The 26,359-nt window shown below is 31.5% G+C and overlaps 1 protein-coding gene across 3 annotated transcripts in view; it reads right to left on the bottom strand.

The window, feature by feature from the left end:
• Positions 1–26,359, bottom strand: part of FBXL17 (F-box and leucine rich repeat protein 17) — a 444,087-nt gene that overhangs the window by 402,115 nt on the left and 15,613 nt on the right. For all 3 annotated transcript variants that reach the window (XM_036225333.1, XM_036225332.1, XM_016137227.2), the window contains exons 3-4: positions 23,806–24,063; positions 5,599–5,730 (exon numbers count right to left, since the gene is read on the bottom strand). In XM_036225333.1, the coding sequence (XP_036081226.1) occupies positions 5,599–5,730; positions 23,806–24,063 (390 nt within the window). The remainder of the gene's footprint in view (positions 1–5,598; positions 5,731–23,805; positions 24,064–26,359) is intronic.

The following is a 26,359-nucleotide window of genomic DNA, read 5'->3' as shown; positions in this document are numbered from 1 at the left end:
AGGTATTCAAATGTTAACTAAACTGAATGAACATTTGAATAGTGTTCAAGAACAGAGTAGAAAGTTATCAGTTCATTAACCCCATTAAAAGTTCTGTTAAATCTGCTAGACAAAAATGAAATGGTACTAGCTTCTGAATACCAATTTCACAAAAAATGTAAAATACTATGATTTTGCAAAGTAAAAAATTTTGCATAAAGAGTGCAAGTCTACTATTACATTTATATTTGTACAGAATTAAAATCAACATTGAATAACATCTTGAGGATAGTTTTCTTCTTTGATAATTTTCTAATTTTCCTAGAAAAGATTTTATTTTATTTCCATTGGTATTTACCGCTTCCCTTGAAATCAGTTATCATCCTAGCAAAAAGATCTTCTGCTCATGCTAATAATTAACTTCTTGCTTTGATGTCTCATACTACCTGTCAGTGTTTCAAAGGGGCAGAATGCCTTTTGGAAATTACTGCTTGGTTCAAAGGCACATAGATTAGCTCCATCTGTGATATATCCATGCAATCAAAAGGACTTGAGGACAAAGGTTTGGAAATCTAACAAATCTGGGATAGAATCTTGACTTTGACACTTATTTGTTCTTACTTAACCTCTCTGGGCCTTAAATTCCTCATCCATAAAATGGAATAAAAATAAGCTACCTTATATGGTAGTTGTGAGAATTAGCTTTGTAGAACTGCATAGTGCCTGGTACATTATAAATACTCAATAAAAGGTAACTATTATTAAATATTTCTAAATATGAACAAATGACTGAAAAATCCTGAAATACAGTATACAATAATAAAATGAAGCTCACTATCTTTAGGTCTCCTTCTTTAGAATGCCACTTTCATGTATCACTGTTTACCAGAAACATAACTCTGAGTGTAAGTAAATGCCTCATCCACTTAAGAGAGGAAAGGGGCAAAGAAGGTGAATATATTCCCTAGGAGGTTTTGGAGGCTGAAGTGAAAATGAAATCCCTCACAAATGTAAATTATTTATGTCTGGGATTACAAGTAAACTCATTTCACAAGGAGTACTTGAGAAATAAGATATCAAGAGTATAATGGAAGAATTGAGGGGAGGGGAGGACCAAATCTCTTAACTTATGAACTCTAAATTGAAAAGCAAAAGAGTGAGGAAACAAAAGCCTTCATAAAATACTAAATTAGCTACTGTTATTTAAGTTTTGATGCAACTGTTTACCTTACATACCCCAGTTGATGATAATGGCTACCAGTCTATTCACTTAGCTGTTGCAACAGCTCCAAATCACAGAAAGCAGCAAAAAAAGAAAAAAAGAAAAAGAAAAAGAAAAAAAAGAGAGTAAAGAAAAAAAGAAAATGAAAAAGAAATTGAATAACTACTGGGTGAAATAAGAACACAGTAAGCAATAGTGGGCATTAACACAGCCCAAGTCAAATTGGTAGACTTCAGAAAGTAAACTCTGATAGAGGAAGAAAAGTACTCTCCATTGAAGACTTCCTATGTTTGAGACCATGAAGATACATTTGGAACTTTACCTCTTAGTCTCATTTAGTTGGATCCTCATAAGACCATACCTGAAATAGTATTCTATCTGTTCTGCAAACAAGGAAATGAAAGCACAAAAAGTAAGAAAACTAACCGAAATCACATGAGAAAGAAACTCTAAGATCAAGGTATGAACTGAGTTTAGTTCAAACATGGTATTTCCCTCGAATGCTTTGCAGTCTGGATGAAGGAAGCCTGAAGGTGAATTTAGATCCTACCTTATCAGTGTAAGCATCCAAAGGATAATAAAATTAAAAACAATAAAAATCAATATTACAAGTAATGTTACAGCAGCAGCCAAAGGACTCTAGAAGATGTCACAGAATTACAACACTAATAAAATAACAATTCATCAGGAGGTAGAAATAAAAGGTCACATTAACTTTCAGGAAATCAAGTTTTAACCAGGAAACATTTATCATTTCCCTAAAACTTTCTAAAATGTATTCATAATACATCATCACTTTCTTGATAATTCAGAAATCTATACTAGTTCACAACTCAATTCTACGAAGTAGAAGGTATTACAAAAATAGACCAAATACATATAACACATACAGATCTATATCAAATATGATGATCATAGGACTTAGCACAGAAGCTGTTTTCATAATAAATCATAAAACCCTAGTACTTTAAAACAAATTGGATAACAAATGACAGATAATCTGACTTCATCATTTTACGACTGAATAAAAAGCTACCCAAAGAGCTTCTCTGTCTAGAAGTAGAGAAGCCGAATCTGAATCAGAGAAAGTAAAGCAGCAAAGAGCATATACTTAATGAGGTTTTTAGATCATCAAAAACTATACACACTAACTAAATATTCCTTTAAATAACTTTGGAGCAAGTATTAAACAGAAGTGATATGAAAGTTTCTAGAAGCAGGGAGCAGGGAAACAGTGGTATACAATATGCTAGACCCTCACTAAAGTTGTATTCTTCAGATCTATACGAGAGTTTTATACCAAATGCAAAATACATCCATGTAGGTGCAAGGCACTTATCTAACTCAAAAATGACTAAAACAGGAACTCATTCTCTTTGGGGAAGATTTTAATGTAAATCTTCAATTCTTTGCTTCACCATAATGCATTTGAGTCTTAAAATGTCAAGTTACTGTCTTCAATTTCTACCTGAATAAAAGTTTTCCCTCTGGTAAACACAGAAATGATTCCCCTATTCTAAAATTTACCTTACTTAAATCAGAGCCACAAAAAAAAAGAATGTTTGACTATCTTACTACTTTGTGTAAAATAGCAAGTTCATCTTTTAACATTCCAGATGCAACTAATATTCCAAAATATTTTAATAAGAAATTTTATCATTTAAACCACCTAAAGAACAAAAACTAAAAATAAACCATATCATCTGCAAAAACTATGTACAAGCATTTTATCTTTTATATCAAAAACATAAAAGCTGTCACTGAAATATACAAAGACAATGCTGCCATCTAAAGGCCAAGATATAATATGAAAAAAAGTATACTAAGTCAAATACTGCCAATGTATAAAAACAACCAATTTGATATTTTGAAGTTGGCAAAGTTTATATTAATAATAATAATAATAAAAACTATGTTACTACATAGCATAGTTGCTACACAATGAAGCTCGAAAACCCTTTTGAGAAAATTCAATTTAATAAGAGAATTAGCAAAATAATTTGCCTAATGATTAATATCTGCACAGGTCAAATTCTGTTGGCATCCTTTCAGACATAGTAGTCTCCTAAATATTTAAAATATTTGTGCTATTTAATGATATCTGTGTTTCCTGTTTGTAATTACATACACAATATAAATTATGTATATGCATATGTAAATATTATTTGCCTTTAATTAGACCACTATTTCTATTTACCCTATTTAAAATATTTGTTGTTAAATGACTAATAATAGAATTTCTCACAGTTAAAACAACCAAACTACCTAAAACCATAGTTTAGCAAGTAATTCAAATATTTATTTCATAAACTCGAAAAATATAAAGCAAAGTTCCTATAAGAAGTTAGTTATCAATAACTCGATTATCCAATGTAAAAAGTTTCAAATTCTAAATTTCCCTTTCTAAGAACCTTAAATTGCAAGAACTTAATTAAACTGGACTTGTTTTTAATATACAGCAAAATTACTTCAAATTGCCAATAAAATCAAATGTTTACTGAATAACCCTACATACAAAACTGGTTCTGTTGGCATTTAGCATAGAACAACTTTTTTATGGACCACAATATTAGGGAAAAGCTAACGTGAACATAACTAGAATCTTCAAAACATATATAGTTAACTCCTATGGGAAACCACTGACTAAAATTTGTAATGTGTCAAGAAAAACATTTCTCAGTGTTTACTCAACAAGAAAACAAATATTACCCAACAAATATTCCCATTATGTGAGAAATACAAAAATTTTAAGTTGGAACTACTATCCTTTATATTGAGTATAAAGTGGAAACCAATAGACAATAAATATAGTAAAAATCTCATTAAAACTACTAGTTTTTTAGTAGTTGTTTATGGGTCAAGAGTTTGTACTAACCAATTTAAGGACATTATGTCCTTTAATCCGCAAAGCCACAATGTGCACAAAGACAAGTATTAACTTCGTTTGCAGTGAGGTTCAGAGCGCTTATGCAACTTTTCCAGGGTCATATACCAAGTAAGTAGATGCTGGAATTCAAAAATTCATCTCTCTGACCAAGCAGACCCTATTCCTTTGCAAGATCATACTGCCTCGGGAATGATTATTAAATCTGTATTAAATGTAGTAAAGAGGAATGTGAAGTATTTTTGCTATATAATTTCGGAGACGAATATATGTAGTAATAAAAGCATTTACTTTTAATTCACAATGTTTTACTTTTTCTAATTGGAATATTTTTAAGATAGCACTATCTCACTTGAAGCACTCACGCTTCTAGAGATCTTTCAAAACTTACAGTAATATATGAGATGTATTTAATAAATTTTATAAACTCCAAGAGGAAACAAAAAGGTCTCTTTATTTTGGGGATACAATTACAAAGCAAGTCTTCTTTGTAAATATGTTATATATTCAGGACTGCCTTATTTTAAAGTACACTATTTATCAACATTGAAAACTCACTCTACTAGTGCCTCCCTAGTGACAACTTTTATTGTTAATTTGTACCATGTACCTATCAAACAGAAATTACATAGACTTGGAATATTATTAAGTCACACAAAAAATAATAAAGCTCTCATACATGCCATAACAGAGATGATCATGAAAACATTATGCTAAGTGAAAGAAGCCAAAAGCAATAAGCCACATATTGTGTGATTCCATTTACATGAAATGCCTAAATTAGGCAAATCCATAGAGACAGAAAGTAGATTACCAGTTGCCAGGGGCTGAAGGAAGGGGAAAATGGGTAATGACAGATAGCTAATGGGCATAGGGGTTTCTTTTGGGGGTAATGACAATGTTCTATAATTAGTGATGATGATGGCACAACTCTGAGACTATAATCATGGAATTGTACACTTTAAAGGGTGAATTTTATGATATGTGAATTATATCTCAATTAAAAAAAATTAAATGGCTTTAAGTATATCATATATATAATAATACTTCAAGTGTGAATGAGTTACATATATGTGTTTAAACTATAAAGTCTATGTAACTACCAAGATTATCTGCCTCAATTTAATGAATCCAAATTTTCACCAAAACTAAGTGAAAGGGTCTATTTCACAAGTGTAGCTCTTCCTGAATATTAAAAAAAGAAAAAAATCCTATCCAGTATTATTACAAGCTCTAGGGAAATTAGAAGGAACTACAACCACATACTTACATTTGACAAGTAAATTTAGTTATTTCCAAATACCTGAGTTAGTTGACATCATGCAAGTAACACATATAACTACCTATACAGTTTTAGGATCAGTTTATAAAGTCATTGTTTTGAGCAGATTCTTGCTTTTAAGTAGTATATGCCCCTAAACCACCAAAAGAAAATAAGCAGAAGAAAATTTATAAGCTAAGTTCAATGGAATTCAAAGGTTAGAAAATGAAAAACATGATAATAAGTACTTACTAATTTGTTTTCCTGCATGTATATTCTTTGTAATTTCAGACAGCCCTTAGCTATGACGATCATGCCTTCATCTGAGATCTTGTAACACTGGCCGAAATGAATATCTTTGAGTTCTCTGCATTTTGAGCCCAGCTGTGAATAAAAAGATTTGGCTAAATGCTTAGAAAATAACAGAAGTAACATATGTCTAGGGAAATTTCCATACAATTTTTTTAAATAGTGATATCAAAGTTAAAAATTTCTTTATGAACTACTTTTAAAACAAAAAACAAGCAACCTATAATTTAAAACAGTATTATGTAAGTTTTAGAAGTTTTCACCTTCTAATCTACATCCTTGCTTCAACTAACTCACACTATATATGCCTACTTAGGTGGCTAGATTGCATAACATTTCAAATTTATAACTTTATTTCCCTTGAGTCTTTATATTAGTTATAGTGTTACACTGAACAGAACACAGGTCCAAGGAATAAAACAAAGATCCAAGAAGTGAGACAAAGGACCAGTGAGTGAAAGAATATTTGATTCATGAGATTCTATTTCTATTTCTGATTGCCTCAATGAATCATTTCTCTCCTTTGGCTCATTTACTCTGTGAAAAAAGAAAAAAATCTGAATATGCTACAGCTAATATTCTAGTTAAAGTACTTATTTACACACTGTAGTACATAACCTGAAAATAAAAAGAGTAGTGATTTCCTGATTGAAATCCCAACTGTACCTTAAATAATTAATGAACAGGCACAATATTTCCACTTAAAAACATTAAGTATCACAAAGAACAAATTATATGTATTTCTTTTCAAAATCTAAAGTGGAGATTAGATGATCAAAGCATATTATAAATGAATGCTGTTTATGAGTATTATGTATAAAGAGACTTATCTCAGAGCTAAAATAAGAAACTTACTTTGTAACAACCTATATATCAAAAATTATCAAAAAGTTACATTAAGAACAATAAAGCTGTGTTGGCAAGGATTCAAAGTGTGCTAATATGCCACTGGTAAGAGTGTAAATTAGCAATAAAAATTTTCCTCAAAGACTACTTAGCACAAATAAAAAAATTATTAAAATATGCCTGAAAAATAAATGACTCAGCTTCTAAATATTTACTAAACAATTAACTAAAGAGGGATGAATAACTGAATAGATATGTAGTAAAGCGAGCATGCTAAAACATTAATTAGACAATCTAGGTATTGAGTATATGTATGTTTACTGTAAAATTCTTTCAAATTTTCCATATATTTAAATTTATTCATAATGAACTGTTGGAATAATTGTGTTGCTAAGATTCAGCTATAAGAAATGAGCAGAAGAATTTTTTTTAAATAGTAAAATATTTTTTAAAAACCCTAAGCATATAAATTCAGGTGTTCTCATAAAATTAAATATTATGCACTCATTAAATTGAAGTAAACATTTGACCAAAAAAAAGGTTACATAGGTTTTAATAGTATAATCCAATTTTATGAATTATATTTAAATATAAATGTGTATATATATAACAAAATATGTATATAAATATATATATTTATACACACACACACACACACACACACACACATACATACAAAGGAAGCTAAAATATACAAGGTGTTAACAGAGGCTAGCCTGATTAGTGCAATAATCGGTGGTGGTATTTTGTTTTTTCTTTTCTGCCTCTCGATCTCATATTTTTTTAAAAATTAAAGATTACTTTTATAATAAAATCTTTCAAGCTGTTTCAACTAAGAATATTATCAGAAAGATAAGTGATTTCAATTATTTTATTAGGAGTGGTAATATAAACTATGTATTTTAATATAGGCTACACTATAACTAATTATAAATTTCACTAGAAATGTAAACTTTAAGAAGACAATGGTTTATTTTGTTAACTAATGTATCCCTGGTGCCTAGTGTCTTACATTTAGTTGATACTTTAGTAATACTTATTGAATGAATGAAAACACTGATCACGGTTACACACTATAGGGTAGGCCTCTTTGAAAAATGGACAAATACAGAAAACCATGATTATGGTCTCATATACCACTATGTTTCAGTTAATTCGGGAGTTCTAAATTGGGTCCATGGTAGAATTCAGAAATGCCAGAAAAGTGAATGAAAAGGAGTACATTTTTATTTTTATACTATCCTCTAAATGAACTTTCCTTCACTTACTAATGTAAACAAAAAAATCACAGTATTTAGCAGTACATGTGACTTGGTAAACAACAGAAATCAAAGATAATTTCATACAATATTCTGCTGTTGCAGATACCATGAAATACCATTTTTCTTCATTAGTATTCATCATGTTCATTAGATGCACTACCAGATTTTATAATACATTAAAGAGGCACATATATTTCTATAATTGTACAATGTCACATTACATAGAATTGAGAAAGCTGAATGAAAAGCTAATAGTTGAGAAAGCACAGAAGCAACTTGATAATCAATACAACTCCCAATAGGTTAACATATGTCTGGCTGTGAGGGAGAGGTTGATGCTAAAAATATAGGACTCTTGAAAGTCTGCTGTAGAAGTTGTTAACCAGTCATATCACCTCCCATTACTGCACAACCTGACCTTCTCCACTCTCCCACAAGAGTAAGCCTGGAGTTCACTGGGGAGAGTAAAACATATGGTCTTAGGACTGGGGTATACCATTCACAGCTGTGAGCAGAGTACATTGCTAAAAATATGGGCACCATGTGAAAGTTTAAACAGTGACTATGGAAGAATTCAAAGAGTTAATTCTATGAAACTTCCAGACTGGAAGAGCTCACTCATGTGTCCAGCACAAATGACAAAAATAGATCCATGGCAAGGCAAATCATCATAAAGTTTCAGAATTATTAGTATAAAAATAGGTCCTACAGACTTCCAGGGAGAAATAGATTTCATACAAAGGATGAAGTATTTTCTTTTTTTTTAAGACATCAAACTTCTTATCAGCAAAACTGAAAGAAAACGGATCAATGCCATCAAATTCTGAAGGAAAATTATTTCAAACCTAGAATTCTATACTCAGGATACAGACTATGAATTAAGTGTGAGGGTAGACTAGAGACATTTTCAGACATACAGCCTCTCAAAAGATTTACCTCCCATATATTCTTTATCAAGAAATTATTAGAATCTATGCTGTACAAAACATAAGAATATACCAAGAGAAGGAAAACATGACATCTGGGTAATAGAACATCTAAAATAATAGCAAGATGAGGAAGACCTTAAGAATAATGGTGAAGGTAAGACACTAAGATAACCACTAGTTAAAAGAGTATTTATATACAAGAAGTCCAGTATTAAGACTTCAGACTGTTCCAGGAAAATCTACTTTAAGAATATAAATTTGATTAAGTATTTACGTATAGATATACTAATGCAATTGGAGAAAAGCTTTGGGCTCCATTAGAGTTAAGACTATAAAAACTAGACTAAATGGAACAGAGACATTTATTCATGCTAATAAAAACAAAATTCTATAAAGGAAAAAAAAGGTAGATGTATATAAAATGTAAATACTGAATACTTATTTAACCAAAATTAGAATTATGTTGGTAGGATAAAAGGAAAGGAGATAGGGAAGAATAGGTGAGTTAAATTAATTTCCATTGCAAGGAATCAGTATTGATAGTCTAAAATAAAATCAGAAAATACAGACAGACATGAAGGAAAATGCTTCTCTACTACTGCTTCTTTCTTCTTGAAGAAGTTCAATTAGTCTAATTCTTGGTGTCTTCACTAGTTTGTTAAACTGAACATGTTCCACTTATTTCTATCCTTCTTTCCCTTGGGAACAAACTGCCCACAGGGAGCAAGCAACCTCCATTTCTACAATAGGCAGGCCACTCTACTGATCTCACCTAGTTGGTAAGTGGGTCAGACAACCAAACTTCAGCATTGAGTGAACAAGCCCATTTAACTATATTATTACTAAGCAACATTCTACAATTGAGCTTTTCTGAGTAATAAAGTTGATATTTTTCCTCTGTCACTATTGTTTTGTCTTGTCAATTTGTTCATATCCTGGGCAGTAAAGAGACCTCAACACTTACCACACCAGCCAGGATCATTGAGAAATAGAAGAAAAAAATCTATATGAAAGGAATGATTAAGGTATTTTGTAGGGTTTTAGACAAGAGTGTGTGTGAATAGGTTGGTAGAGTCTCATTAAGACAGGTAAGTCATACTGCTGCAGCCTAAGAGAGATGTAAGCTGATTATCTGGTGTTTTGACCTTAGCAAGTAGCTTTGGTGAATTTATCTACAAACAAGTTACCTTCCATAGAGGTAGGGCCCACATGACTGACTAGCCATACAGAGATAAGGACCAGGAGGATGGCCTCAACAGACATTAGCAGCATGGGAGCCCTAGCAATTTATTAGGGGCAATTACCTCATTTATAATTATTGTCATTTAGTCTCAGTGCAGAAACTGATGTTCTGTTTTAGATACCATAACAGAACAAGACGGCATTTTTATCAGTGCCTATCTGTACTAATTGCCATTACCCTAACCATAAATGTCTTAATGTTCCAGACTGTCCAGGAACTGGAGAGTCAATCATTATACCCAGTATACTTCCCAGTTTGCTGGTGTTATTCAAATCTCTCAATGCTGCAACCATCTGGCTGTCATCAACAGGAAAACATACAGAGGGCATCAACAAAGCTCTACAAGGATATGCCTGTTAATATGCCCTGAATTTAACACAGTTAGTCCTCTATTTTAAAACAGTAAAGGCAGTATATAACTCTTCTAAATATAGAATTTTCTATCCAGGAAGAGAGTGCTAGGGATATTGTAGCTCTGGCCCTGCCAAAATGGAGAGACCTTGATAAGAGCCCTGGTGTCCAGTGGAGACACCAAACAGGTGGTACTATGGAGTTAAAACTAGGCCCTAGAGTAAGACCTATCCCAGACCTATCGCAAACTGTTAGAGGAGTTTGAGAAAGACCTTGTCTTTCCACAGATTTACCATATTAAAGCATAAAACTGAGTGTAAGCAAGATCAAGATAATCATCCAGTAATTGCAATGCCTTTTTTAAAAAATCAACATCCAGTTTCTAGACCAGCACGTAAGGAACTTAGAAGCTGTCACTCCATTTCAACAACAACGAAAAAGATGAACAAAGTCAAAAATCGATGCCTCTTCTTACATAAACATGTCTCCAAAATTGAAGAGACAAAAAAGTAGATACAGGAAATCACGACTCGGCAGAGCAGAAGAAAACCACTAAAACAAACCACCGCAGGAACCAGTGCCAAAATAGGAAACCCTAAACTATAATTGATTTCCTCCTGCATCAAGGAAACAATTTACCCCCATTAACTCTTATCCTAGCAAAAAGTCAATACCTAAGGGATCTACAAACACCTCAAAATTACCCCATAACACTTTCTCTCCTAACAAAGAACACTCTGAAAATGCTAACTACTCATCATCAGATAAGAATACCTAGCTGGTTGATGTTGACCAGATATCGCTACTCACCTGGGTTGAACACTGGAAAACTGCTGCCTAAGGGCCCTTCTAAGTAATGAAGGTCATTAACCTTGGGGAATTTCAGTTCCAAAAAACACCTGCCTACACCCAGCCTGTATTTCATTGTTACTTGTACTTGGCACTCATCCCAGGTATAATTCTAACTCATTTTTCACCCAACTAAATGTGACCCTAAGACACAGAATCCCAATATGCATTTAAGTTGTTCTAAATTTTTATAAATACCAACCTAGTATCTGGTTTCCTGGCAAAAGCGCAAGTCAGACGACTAGTAATAGAAACACTCCTCCAGCTTAAGAACAATAATGTTCAAGGGCACCCATCAGTCAACCCTGAAGGAAAGTGTTTAATGAAAAGAGTATTGGTAGGCACTTCACTTAAAAGGGGCCAGTACATCCACCCATCAAGCCATGGTTTATTTTGGCAGTAATTAGAACAGCAAATGGACTAGAGTAAATAAATGTAATAGAAAATGGATTGTCTTTAATTCATTTTCTTTTTTATAAAAATCATTTACCATTATTCACAAATTTACTCAAAAACATCCATAAATATTTTTCAAATTTTTTTATAAAATTTAAAAAGTAGGAGGTGATTTTCTCAGCATCTCAAATTTTAATTAAAATTTCGCACACTACCCTTGAAAATTTACAAAGGAGAATCTGTTTTAAGAAGCCATCTGTTGTTATTGGGTTATTTTTATAATAAACACATTAAGAAGAGTATACATCAATCAACAAAGAAGCTAGACAACTGAAACCTCAATATAGGACCTGCTGGGATGAAAACAGTAATTGGTCTTCCAGTATCACATGAAAATTGCTCAAAATCAATAGTAAGAAAATATTTTTATAACGTGAGGTACACTGCCTTCAACAGAAGAGGGAAGTTTTTCCTTTTACTTTCCATTCCAAATCTGTCGCCACTGTAAATATTACAGACATGCAAAAGAGAACAGAGATTAAAACCCAATCCATATCTTCTAGTAACTTCACCTAACTGCTAACTGTTCATGTTTATAAAATTATAAAAATGAAAATTTTACAATTTGATTCATTAGTTTTGTCATTTATAGTAGAGTAGCACAATGAGATATGAAGGAAAGCAAAGCAAATTTCTCAAAGTGCCACTAATCTGACCCACTTTGATTCAAATTTGAATCTTTTTCCTAGGTTTGCATTGTTTAATTCTGCCTTGTTTAAAGACTATTCTATTCACCGCAATGAAAATATACTACATAAGCTCTCAAAACATGAGCCAATACTATTTTTTAATTGTATTAGCATATTTAATTTTCTAGAAAGCCGGCAAAAATGCTATTTTGTCACCAATGCACAAAAGCCTTTGTTACTTATTACTAATGTTTCAACTAAAAAAATACTATTATTAAAACTTTTGCAACTTAACTTTAAAAACATAGGAAGCTATCAAGCGTCCATCAACAGATGAATAGGAAAAAAATGTGGTTAATACAGTCAATGGAATATTATTCAGCCATAAAAATGAAACTGATATGTCACAACATAGATGAACCTGAAAATATTAAGTGAAATAAGCCAGACACAAAAGAATATTGCATGATTCCACTTATATGAGGCACCTAGATTTCATAGAGCCAGAAATGAGAGAATACAGGTATTAGGGAGATGGGGAGGAAGTTATGGGGAATGGGAAGTAATTGTTTAATAGGTATGGAGTTGCTATCTGGAATGATGAAAATGTTCTGGAAACAGATATTGGTGACAGTTATACAACATTATAAATGTACTTAATTCCAATAAATTATACACTTTAAAATGGTTAAAATGGCAAATTTTATGTATATTTTACCACAATAAAAAAAAAAACATGTTGAAATAACAAATTCGAAAAACTTGAGGAGGAAAAAACTGCAACAGGCAGTAATGTTTGTTCCAAAACCTGTTTTTTTTTTCTAATTGCAATTATTAAATAAACTGATTTAATGAGGAGAAAGAAAGCTCTTACTATAACAGATTGAATATTTTGCATTCAATAAAAGCAAGCCATAAAAACAAAAACCCTGCTATCAAATTTTGGATAAGACAACTATACAATTATAAAATATTAAGAAAATCATATTCTAAAAGAAGCTACTGCACTCTTATTGTTTCATAAATAGTTTTAAGTTCCTATTCTGCTTTAATGAAAAAACAACAATATCATGGATGCCACTTCATGGTTATAGTTTAAACAAAACAAATAAATCAACTCTAGCCAGCCATCTCTTGCTTAAGAGAAAGGTCTGACCTTATATTGAGAATCTATAATTATAGTTTCTTTTTAAATTAAAATGTTTACAATAAATGTTATCACAATAAATATTTTGATTCTATAATTTAACTGATTTTCAGTTAACTGACCAACTTCCATTCTCAGGCCCATCAGGTAAAAAGGCTTATGCTACATTATAACAGTACCTTCTTTTACCCTACAGGACTGTTGATTAAAAACCCATCCAAAACCCATGTTTATGAGCACACAATGAGGCATATAAAAGTACTTAGTAAATATTACATATCATTATTATTATTCATGGGTAAAGAAGGAAGCTATTAGATCACTATTATTACAATTCACGTTAAGGAAACATTTTAGAAGTGCTATGAAGATAAATTCCCAGGAAAAAAAAAAAGCCTTCTTGACATTAAATGAAGACTATACTTCCAGTTATAGATGGAGAATACTATCTCAAGTCATTAAATTTACATCCCAGCTTAATAACCTTAGGTATGATACCACATATGATTTGGAGATCCAGCAGAATTGAAAGAGAATATTGACTCCATACCTTCCCAGCTACACAAACTCAGGCAAGTTATTTAACTTCTAGGAGATTCCATTTTTTATCTTGAAATACCGCGTCAGTGTTGTGGTAAAAAGTAAATTGGATAACACATATGAAGCATACAATACAATGTCTATTATATGAAAAGCACCCAAGACATACTTCCCTTTGTCAACTGTGATGCTAATTTAGAAAGAGAATACATAAAACATTCTTAAACTATCTAAATATAACTCATTTTGATAAAGAAGCCTTTTCAAGATCTCTAGTTTCTCAGTCTCATAAACACCAATCATCATTACAGGGATAAAAAAAGTGTCATGTCATCTGAAAAGGGGAGGGATTGAGCTAATAATACTGAGTATGAACTCTAGACACCCCTGAATATGAATGAGTGTCAGTCCTATCACCTACAACTTTACCGGAAATAAATTACTTAAAATTTCTCTGTAATTGCTTTCTCATCTATAAAAAGGAATACCTAATTCATAGTTTTTGAACAGAAAAATTAAACATATAAATGTTTAATAGTTCAGATGCTCAATAGTTCATATAACTTTTCTTTCTCTAGTTAATTGAATATCACCAGACCATGTAAAGACAGATTAGGTAAGACTGACATTTTCCCTTATGCGAGAGAAATTCAGAATCTAAAAACAATTAGTTGTTTCTTTCATTCTTTTATTGTGATAAAAGATACATAACAAAATTTCCCATTTTAACCATATTTAGGTATATGTCAGTGACATTAATTACATCCATAGTGTTGTGCAACCATCATCACTACCTGTATCCAAAACTTTTTCATCACCCCAAATAGAAACTCTCTACCTATTAACCATTCCTCACTTCCTCTAGCCCCTGACAACCTCTATGTTCTGTCTCTATGAACTTACCCATGCTTGTTATTTTACATAAGCAGAATCATACAATATTTGTTTTTGTGTCTGGCCTATTTAACTTTGTATATATTTCCAAGGTTCATTCATGTGGTAACAAGTATTTCATTCCATTACATGGCTTAATAATATTCCATTGTGCCTAATACATTTTGTTTATTCATTCATCTCTTAATGAACACTTGGGTTTTTTATACCTCTTAGATATTATGAATAATGTTGCTGTGAAATTAGTGAACAAGTTAATCTTGTGTGGAGATAGATGTGTGTAATCTTTTGAGGAAGCACCAAATTGTTTTCCACAGCAGGTGCACTATTTTACATTCCCACCAGCAATATACAAAGGTTCTAGTTTCTCCACATCCAAAGCACCACATTATTTTGTTGGGTTATTTTTGTTTGTTTGTTTTTAATATTCACCAGAGTGGGTGTGAAATGGCCTCTCATTATGGTTCTCGATAATGATTTTCGCAATTCTCCGATGACTAATAATGATGAGCACCTTTTCACATGCTTATTTGTATTTCTTTGGATATACAGCTATTCAATATTTTGCCTATTGTGCAATTAAGTTTTTTGGGGTTTTGTTGTTTTTGAGTTGTAGGAATTCTTCTATTCTGGATCTTAAATCCTTATCATACATATGAATTTGAAATATTTTCCCCCATTTTGTGGGTGTCTATTCACTCTATTGAGAATGTCCTTTGAAGCACAAGTTTTGAATTTTAAACAAGTCCAATTTATCTGTTTTATTTTTTACTTTTGTTTCTGCTTTTGGTGTCATATTTAAAAAACCATTACTAAATTCAAGGTCACGTATATTTACACATACTTTCTTCATAAAGTTTTATAGTTTTAACTCTTAAATTTACGTCATTGACCCACTTTGAATTAATTTTTGTAGATGGTATAAGGAATGGGTCCAATTTCATTCTTTTGCATGTGGACATCCAGTTTTCCGAGCACCATTTCTCGAAGTATGTTCTTAAATGGTATTGGCTCCATAGGAAAAAAATCAATCAAGCATAAATGTGTGGTTGTACTTCTGGACTCTCAATTCTATTCCATTGGTCTCTATGTTGATTCTTAGGCTAGTATCACACTGTTCTGATTACTGCATATTTGTAGTTAGTTTTACAATTGAGAAATATGCATCTTCCCAACTTTGCTCTTTCTATTCAAGATTATTGTGGCTATTCTGGGTTCCTTAAAATTTCTTATGAATTTTAGGATTTTTTTTTCCATGTCTGTGAAAGCCTCCACTTGAATTTTAATAAGGACTGCCTTTGGGTCATGTTAACATCTTACAAATATTAAGTCTTCTAATTCATGAGCTCAGGATATCCTTCCAATTATTTAGGTCTTCTTTAATTTCTTACAAAATGTTTTATAGTTTTTAGTATATATCTTATATCTGCTTGGTTAAATTTACTCCTAAATATTTTATTCTTTAGAATGCTACTTTAAGTGAAATTAATTACTTTTGGTTTTTTCACTACTACTATGTAAAAATATAATTTTTCACATTGATTCTGTATCTTGGCATTTGCTGAAATAATTTATTGGCTCCAACAGTTTGTGAATTCTTTAGGATTTACTACATATAAAACCTTGTCATCTGCAAATAGAGATAGTTTTATTTGTTCTCAATTTTGAAACCTTATAATTCTTTTTCTTGCCTAATTGCTCTGGCTAGAACTTCCAGTACAATGTTGAACAAAAATGGCAAAATTTGGCACATCTGTTTTGTTCCTAAACTTAGGGGAAAAGTTTTCAGTTGTTCACTATTGAGTATAATACTAGCTGTAGTTCTGGCACATGTGGTCTTTATTATGTGGCGAATGAACACTTCTATTCCTAGTTTACTAAGTGTTTTTATCAACGAAAGGTATTGGACTTCCCCAAATGTATTTTCTGTACCAATTAAAATGATTATGTAAGTTTTTTCCTTCATTACAGTAATGTGGTACATTGCATTATTTTTTTCATGTGGAGCTGCCCTTGCATAAATGGGATAAACTGCACTTTGTCATGATACATAATCCTTTGAATATGCTGCTTGCTTCTGTTTGCTAGTATTTTGTTGAGGACTTTTACATCTATATTCATTAATAAAAGTGGTATGTAGTTGTCTTTTCTTGTAGTGTCTTTGCTTCAGAATCAGAGCAATGCTGGTTTCACAGGGGTTAGGAAGTACTGCCTCCTTTTAAATATTTTGAATGAGTTTGAGAATTAGTATTAATTCTCCTTTACATGGTTAGCAAAATTCACCATGGAAGTTATCTGGTCCCGAATTTTCTTTGTTGGAACAATTTTTATTACTGAATCAATATCCTTACTTGTTATAATTCTATTCACATTTTCTAGTGTTTGAATTAGTTTTTGTAGTTTGTGTATTTCTAAGAATTTGCCTATTTCTTCGATGCTATCCAGTTTGTTGATGTATAGTTGTTCACAATTTTCCTGTATGATGCTTTTTATTTCCATGAACCCGGTGGTAATGCCCACTCTTAAATTTCTGATTTAGCAAACTGAATTTTTTTTTTTAATAAATATAGTAGTTTGTCATTTCTGTTGATATTTTCAAAGAAACTAGATGGGGTATCATTTATTTTCTCTGTACTCTGCTTTCTATTTTATTTATCTCTGCTAATCGTTATTTTCTTCCTTTTGCAACTTTAGGTTTACTTTGCTCTTCTTTTTCAAGTTCCTGTAGGAGTACACTTGGTTCACTAATTTCAGATTTTTATTCCTTTGTAATGTTAAGTTTTTATAGCTATGTTTTCCTCTGAGCACTGATTTTGTTGCATCCCATAACTTTTGGTATGTTGTTTTCATTTTCAACCATTTCAGAGTATGTTATAATTTCCCTTGTTTTCTTCTATGGCCTATTGTTTGTGTAAGAGTGTGTTAATTTCCACATTTGCATATTTTCCATTTTCCTTTTATTACTGATTTCTAGATTAATTTCACTGTTGTCAGAGAAGATGCTTGATTTCAACTTTTAAATGTATTAAAACTTGCTTTGTGATCCAAAATTTGATCTAATCTTGACAATGTTCCATGTGCTCTTGAGAATATGTATTCTTCTGTTTTTGAATGTAGTGCACTGTATATATCTGTTAGATATAATTGGTTTGTAGTATGATTCAAGCCCTCTATTTCCTTATTGATCTTCTGACTCGTTATTTTATCCACTATTGAAAGTGAGGTATTAAAGTCTCAAACTATCAATGTAGAACTATTATTCACCCTTCAATCTTTCCATTTTTGTTTCATATGTTTAGAAGCTCTGGTATTAGATGCATGTTTGTTTATCATTTTAATATCTTTCTAATGAGTTGAAACTTTTATCAATATATAATGACCTTGTCTCTTACAACCTTTTTGACTTAAAATTAGTATTTTTTTCTAATAGTAAAATAGCTACTTCAGCTTTCTTTGGTTATTAGTATTTGAATAGAATATCTTTTTCCACTTTTTACTTCCAACCTCATTGTGTTTATATCTAAAATGAGTCTTTTATGGACTTTATGTGCATGATTGATTACTTTTAATCCTTTCTGCCAATCTCTGCCTTCTAATTAGAGTTTGATCCATTTATATTTAAAGCAACTACTGATAATGATCTATTTCTGCCATTTAGCTATTTGTTTACTGTATATCATAGGTTTTTTATTCCTCACTGCCTCCATTATTCCAGTTTTTGTATTTAGATTTTATGCAGTGTACCATTCGATTCTCTTCCCATTACTTTCCCAAATATATTTTATTTTCTTAATAGTTACAATGGAGATAATAATTAACAACTTTAACTTATAATAGCCTAATTTGAATAATACCAACTTAGTTTCAAAAGTATATAAACACTCTCTTCCTGTATCTCTCCATCCTTCTTACTTTACACTGTTATCATAGGTTACAATTTTACACATCATGTGCCCATTAGCAGATTTATAATTATTGTTCTATACGTCTGCTTTTTAAATCACACAGGAAGAAATGTAGTTAAAGTACAATACAACTATCTTGAAATTTACCTATGTAGTTATATATACCCATGTTCTTTTATTCTTTATATGGCTTCCTATTACTGTCTAGTGTCTTTTTATTTCACCTTGACGAACTTTTCAGCATTTCTTAAGAGGCAGGTTTACTAACAAGGAACTCCCTTGGTTTTTGTTTATCTGGGAATATTTTAATGTCATCTTCATTCTAAAAGGCCAATTTTGCCAGATACAGAATTTTTGGTTGATGTTTTTTCTTTCAATCTACTGCTTTCTCGTTTCAATGGTTTCTGATGAGAAATCACCTATTAATCTTATTCAGGATCACTTGTATGCAATGAGTCACTTCTCTGTTGCTGCTTTCAAGATTTTCTCCCTGTCTTTGGGTTTCAACAATTAAACTATTTATGTGTCTCAGTGGAGGTCTCTTTGACATTATCCTGCTTGGAGTTCATGAGTTTCTGAGATGTGTAGATTCAAATCTTTCATCAAATTTAGGAATTTGGGGCTATTATTTCTTTGAATATTCTTTCTGATTCTTTCTTTCCCCCTTGTTCTCAAATTCCATAATGCAAATATTGTTCTACTTTATTGTATAACACAGGTCCCTTAGGCTCTGTTCACTTTTCTTCATTCTTTTCTCTTTCAGCTCCTCATATTCAACAATTTCACATACAATGATGAATCCCTCTAGTAAAATTTTTATATCGATTCTTTTACTTTTCAGCTCCAGAACTCTTATTTACTTCTTTCTTTAAATTTCTAGTTCTTTACTGATATTCTTATTTTGTTCTTACATCATTTTCCTAAATTTCTTTATTTTTTTTGTCCACGCTGTCCATTAGCTCTTTGAGCATATTTAAAATAACTGATTTAAAATCTTTGTTTATTAAGTTCAGTGTTTGTTTCTGTCACTTTTTTCCCTTTGAGTGGGCCATACTTCCCAGTTTCTTTGCATGCCTTATGATTTTTTTGTTACTGAAAAACAGATATCCAAATATTACCATATATTGTAAATACGGTAACTTGCAAAATCAGATTCTCCTTCTTCATGGGAGATTGCTTTCTTTAATTATCAAAGGCTTAGCTTGTGTTTACATAGTGTTTTGACAAATATTTTCTTAAATACCAAGAGCTTAAAAACAAAACACATAATGAAAATACTTCTCCTAGTCTTCGCAATCAGGTTCTGCAATGGGACACTCCTTTAACACAGCAATGCCACATACAACTCTGCCTTGGCCTTCATTTCCAAGGCAATTCAAGGTCTTCCCAAGTCTTTCTTGAGTATAAGTACTTCCCTAGGCATGAATATGGCTAAATTATCCCATATACACTGGTGTTTCTAATTACCCTAATTTTCCAAAGAAATTCTCTCTCCAGCTTTTCCTCTGAGAACCTAGGTGGTCTATTGCATGAATCGGCAATAATCTTTTGCCCCAGGCTTCTGCAAGGCTTTTCATCATTTGTATTACAATATTTTCAACCAATTTCCACTGCTATTCCACCCTGAATAAGTTCTGAATTAGGTGAAACCGATCTGAGCACCTTGCATCCATACTTCAAGAAGTTCCCAGGGAGGAGAGAATACACAAATACAGTAATTAGTGAATAAAGTCTGCTCTGCTCCCTCTGGAACCAGGGACCTCAGTCCCACACTGGGAATATGAGCTGCTGTCTCCAAACCAGTTGCCAAGCTGGGAACTGTGCAGGGCACTGACAAGTAAAGATGCCACAAGCTTTCCCACTATTTAATTGCATTTTCCTTGGTTCAGCATTTGCTTGGTTGCTGTAAAGCACTATTTTCTGGCAAAGTTGGTTCTAACACTTTCTGCTTGTTTCTCAATGTTTCTATGGAGGAATGGGGTTTTGGACCTGCCATTTTATTGATGTCAGACTAAATATTTATTTTTAAAGACCTGAAAACTTACACTGTAGTAAAAAACTGAAATTTACTAATGCAATTGTTATTTTGATACAATTTTAATTTGAAAAGATGCCTATAATGACTATTTCCAGCAATTTCTACAGAGATCCATGAACTGGATTGAGGTATTTATTAAACTGCTAAAATGAAATACAAGAAGACACATAAAATATTAACTTAAAGGATACAATTTCTTACATTTTTTTTAATGCTGTGGCTACTATATCTCATTTGCTAGCAAGAGCTAGATGGTAATAAAATACTAAAAAACTAAAATAGTGTATTATTCTTAATGAACTAGCCCTTTTTTCTCCCTATAAAATGTGATTTTAGTTTTATAAGACATATAATAGAAATAAATTCCATTGGTACAATTATTTGGAGTTACCTCTATAGAAATAAAAATATTAAGATTTCAAGGTGAAATTTTGCTAAAAAAAAAAAAGTGTTCAACCAAAAACAGCTTTTTAGGTGTTTCACCATTAGTTTGATAAACATTGTTAAGTAGAATGCAATTATTAAAATATTAAATTTTAGATCCATTAGAACTTCAAATTGAAATGCTTTATGTAACTGCTTTTATAAACAGAATTCAAAAAACATTCAAAATTATGTCAGTTATGAAATACATTTTAAAGACATTATCAATAAAATGCATGTATACCATTCTAAAACGTTGGTCAGTTTTTACTAACAGAAGAGTGAAAAAAATCAAAAACTCTGATTTATAGAATCAATAATTCAATCAATTGCTATGCTTCTGAGTAAAAAAGAAAAAATAACCCCAGGAAACTTCATAAATTATGAATAGTCCCATCATGAGCCTTTTAAAACTTTATTATACACCTGTAAGTTGTCAGTTCACTAAAATTGTCATATTCTTCACAGCAGAGTTCTTCGGACATCATTAGGTCATGAAATTAATTTACTGAGTGGCTCAAGGCCAACAGTTATTTAACATAACAGTATAGATTTAAAAATATCAATGTGCAGTGTCCATAAGGTTATGTATTGCTTCATAAAACTTTTATTTCTATTTTATGTATATATAAAAGCCATTCTCTTTCTACTGTACCACACTATTCCATCAGAAGAGGCTAAAATAGAACACACCCCACTATACCACAGTCTTAAGCACAGCAAAGTATTACTCTCTACACTGCATTGAGGTTCCTATGCAATTACTTAATGTAATGTAGTCACTTAAAAAATTATTTAAGGATGAAAAAAAATTTAGATTGCTTTACTATTTGTTAGATTATTACCTTATATAAAACTAATTCATAATCCAGACACCATGTAAAGCTGAAGCAAATATCTGATCTATCATAAATTAATGGGTTCCAAAATACCTCACATTCTATGAAAGATTTACACAATTTTCTCAAAGTTGTAAATATTAGATAAATTCATAATGCTTGACCGGCATATTAAGTCTTGCTCCTTAAAGAATTTTCTAGTTTCCCACTATCAACCATAAGTATGATCTTATTCTTTAGAAACACCCTTAGCAGTCTGCTCAACTGGTATCTAATTTGTATTATATCAAATTAAATATGTAACAGATTTAATCCATTTCTTAATATACAGACTTTTTAAATGTTTCATTGTGAAGTATAATTTACTGAAAATTTTCCAACACGCAAAAAATCATACCATAGCCATAAACTTTATAATTTCCCCATTAAAGATTAATTAGTTTTAGTGGGTTTAAGAACTTCATAAAATGCTATGCTAGTGAAAAATCCTGTACATAGAAGAAATGAAACAGGATAAATGTTAAAATAAGTAAGACTGCTATGGCACAATTTGCTTTTGCAGACAAAATAGGTTCCCTTATATACTATAGCATTCTTAATATATAAATTGGATTGACTCATCCACTACTATGCAGGATAGAGTCTATAAATTTCTAACACTGAGGTTTCAGTTAATTCATATGTAGTTTTTAAATTTAGAAATCTTCGTTTTTTCTTCACTATTTCTAACTTCATCTTAGATCAGATTTAAATCTAGGACTTTATTTATACAATGGTTTTGGAGAAGTGTTTGGACTATACCCCAAATCAAAATTTAAACATTAATCCTGAGAAAATTATTAAATGGAATTAATTAATTCTTTTGACAAATGTTTGCCAAGGATACTGTCAGTGTGCTTGACCCCTGCCCTCAGGAAGCAGATTCCTCCATTCAAGGTCTAGAAAAGTACAGTCTTTTGGCCTGGAAATGTAAAGACAGTAGAAACTTTGGAGAATTCAGGCTTCAATCTCGGTTCAATCATCTGTTAAACATTAGGCAAATTCTTCAATCTCTCTAAGTCTTAATTTCTACCTTTACAAAATGAATTGAATATCAATTATTTTTCAAAAGTTATTTCGAGGGCTAAATGTAAAAATATAAAGTGCTTAGTACACATTACTAAATATTCAAAATATTCACAAATTTGGAGCCTAGCACATAGAACCCATTTGACATTCACTGAATGAATAATCCACTCTAAGACAAGAAACATTAAATGCCATTTCCAAAGGAAGTGCATCAAACATAACATATATATATATATATATACACCATTTTTAATCCAACTATTGTGCTAAATATAATTATCACCTTTTTCTTCATTTTATACTCTTTAACTTGGACTTCCATTTATGCCTTAAAACAGATATTTTAAAGCATGTAGTCATGTCATCTAGTAACATAAACGGAAAATTAAAAGTCAATTTTTAAACCTTCATTCTACCTCAAACTGCATACTGTAGTTACCTAAAGCAAAATGTGGTACAAAATTTAAGTAACAAAATAAAAAATAAATAAAATGGCTGGTCACAGAAATTCAGGCACTCATTACAAAACACAACCAAGTTATTAATTTATCTATTACAACAATGGCACACAAGTCCACTAACCTAAACAAATATTCATGGGTAGATAAAAAAATATGACTTCTTTCAGTCTCTGAGCATTATTTTTAACATAACGATCTTTTTAAGTGTTGCTGTAAGAAACTATTTTGAGTTAACAAGAGTTAAATAATTTTATAGATGCTGAAATTTACCTGTTTGAGTCCTTCATCAGTTAATTTGTCCTGGTTGCCTACATGAACTTTCTGAAGTAAAGGACAGTGAGAGGCAACCGCAATAATAGAGGTGTCAGAAAGCTGTTTACACCTGTAGGCTGTATACCTAAGTAGTCCAGGACACTTAAATGCTAGAACACATACGCCAGTATCAGACATACTGCGACAATCAGAAATGTTGATTTCAATTATATTTTGACTTCTTGATGCAATTTTTTCCAATAATTCATCAGTGACCTATGGGGGGGAAAAAAACAATAAATTTAAACTTTTACTAAATTGAGAAACTTATTTTCTATTCTTTTATTAAATTTCCCCAATAAACAATATGATAATTAGATTATAGCATGAATACCTTCCTATTTAATATTAAGGCATAAACAGAACTGTGATATAATAAAAAATATATTTGGTCTTTATCTCTGGTTCCTTGAACAGAGAGCTCCTAAAACCCTTGGAATTTCCTAAGTGATAGAAGTGTCTTTTGTTATCCATAATAAGCCTCTTTGACAACACCTGAGTTTGTACTAATGAAATAAGATAGCTTCAGGATGGGAGTTGGTCATTAGGAAGACCAAACACCATATGATTAGAGGGTGGAAACTTTCAGTCCTACTCCCTGACTTCCTGGCAAAGAAGCAGAAGTGGAGACTGGGTTATGAAAACTCTTGAATAACAAGATATGAAGAGCTTCTGTGTTGGTGAACACGTCAAAAGTGCTGGGAGGGTGATGAGCCCAAAGAAAGTACAGAAGTTCCACACTCCATCCCCTTAATAGCATGCCCTATACATACATCTTTTCCATTTGGCTGGTCCTGAGTTGTACCCTTTACAATTAACCAGTAAACAAGTATTTCTGAGTTCTGAAAATCATTCTAGTAAATTATCAAATCTGAGGAAGGGCTTGGGGGAACTCCTGAATTTATAGCTGATCTGTCAGAAGTACAAGTGGCTGCTAGCACTTGTGACTGGCATATGAAGTGAGAACAGTCTTATGGGGACCTCATGATCCCTTAACCTGTGAGGTCTGTACTAACTCTAAGAGTTTGTCAGAATCAACTGGAATTCGACAAAGTTGGTATCAGAGAATGTTGTTAGAATGTAAAAAACTCCACACATTTGGAGTCAAAGTGGTGTCAGAAAACACCAAGAAAGAATATATGTATTTGTTTCCTTTAAAAGCCCAACAATCTATCCTTATTAAGAAAACTTACTTTAATGAAACCTTTGAACTCAACAAAAACTCTCCACAAAATTATACTGAGATTTTGAATGTTTGTTCTCTATTCTTAAACCACCAAATAATGTATATCAGTCATAATGATGTATGAATCTTGACTTTTTACACTTAATATTAGATACCACAGGATATAAATTTCAATTGTTTTACTACTTCTATGAGAATATCACCTCACATATAACCCATAGCTTAGAAAACTGATATTATTTTGTGTTATCAGCACAACATAGACTACATACAAATGTCCATATCTAATAAGTTTTCTCAGAAGACTCAAAGCTAAAATTCGTTGGGTGAAAAACTCACTAAGTCACCTGAATTTTTAAAATAATGTTTTAAAAAATCAACCTCTATTTATTCCCTGCCTAATAATCCCATTTACAAATAAAAAAAAAAATAAAAAATAAAAAAAAACCACCTCAGTTAACATTCAAGTCCTTTGAGTAAAAATAATGGCAAGATCTAAGGATATAAAGTGCAGCACAGGGAATATAGCCAATAATATTGTAGTAACTATAAATGGTGTGGGAGGATATTAGACTTTTCGGGGGAATCACACCATTAGTTATATAAATGTCTAACCACGATGCTGTACACCTGAAACTAATATAATATTGAATGTCAATTGCAATTGAAAAATTTTTTAAATAATAATAATGGTGAGAAAAATGCACATGATAAAATTTGGAATGGAAAAAAGAAAGAACCGGAGTGTTTGCAAGCACTAGGAATAAGAGCTAAGGTTAAAACTATTATGTTTTTTGAAAAAGTACAAATGTAAACAGTTACTTTCTAAGCTAAAACTCTAACAAAATCTCTTTTTATTTATTTTTCATCTCCAACTCTAACTCTCGGCAGAAGGAAAAAGCTATTTTTAGTCTGAGTTTGTAACAAATAACTCAAACATCCAAGAGTACTGAAGTAAAAAGGGCCGGTGGATCATTTCACATTACTTCTCTCCACTCTACCTACCACAGCTAAGTAATTACTCACCATTCTCACTGGACACAAATTTCATAAACTCAGAAAGGTAAACTGGTTCACTTTTTTTTAAAGTGTGTATGTTATACACACACACAAAACCTGTAGTGTGTACCTCTTTCCAAATGAGTGACATCACTGCATTCAGTGACATCACATTGGTAGCCTGAAATTAGCCATAGTGGGAATAACTGTACCATAAAAACTGGCAAATATTACAAATCAGAGCTTTTTATGTGTTTATTTGTTTTTGAAAGCCAGTTGTTAAACATTTACCAGCACACCACTACTAACAATATCAAGAAGGATTTA

Source organism: Rousettus aegyptiacus, unplaced genomic scaffold (genome assembly GCF_014176215.1).
Source record: "Rousettus aegyptiacus isolate mRouAeg1 unplaced genomic scaffold, mRouAeg1.p scaffold_m13_p_8, whole genome shotgun sequence".
NCBI classification, from domain to species: Eukaryota; Metazoa; Chordata; class Mammalia; order Chiroptera; family Pteropodidae; genus Rousettus; species Rousettus aegyptiacus.
This window is presented reverse-complemented; position numbering and strand designations above follow the sequence as displayed.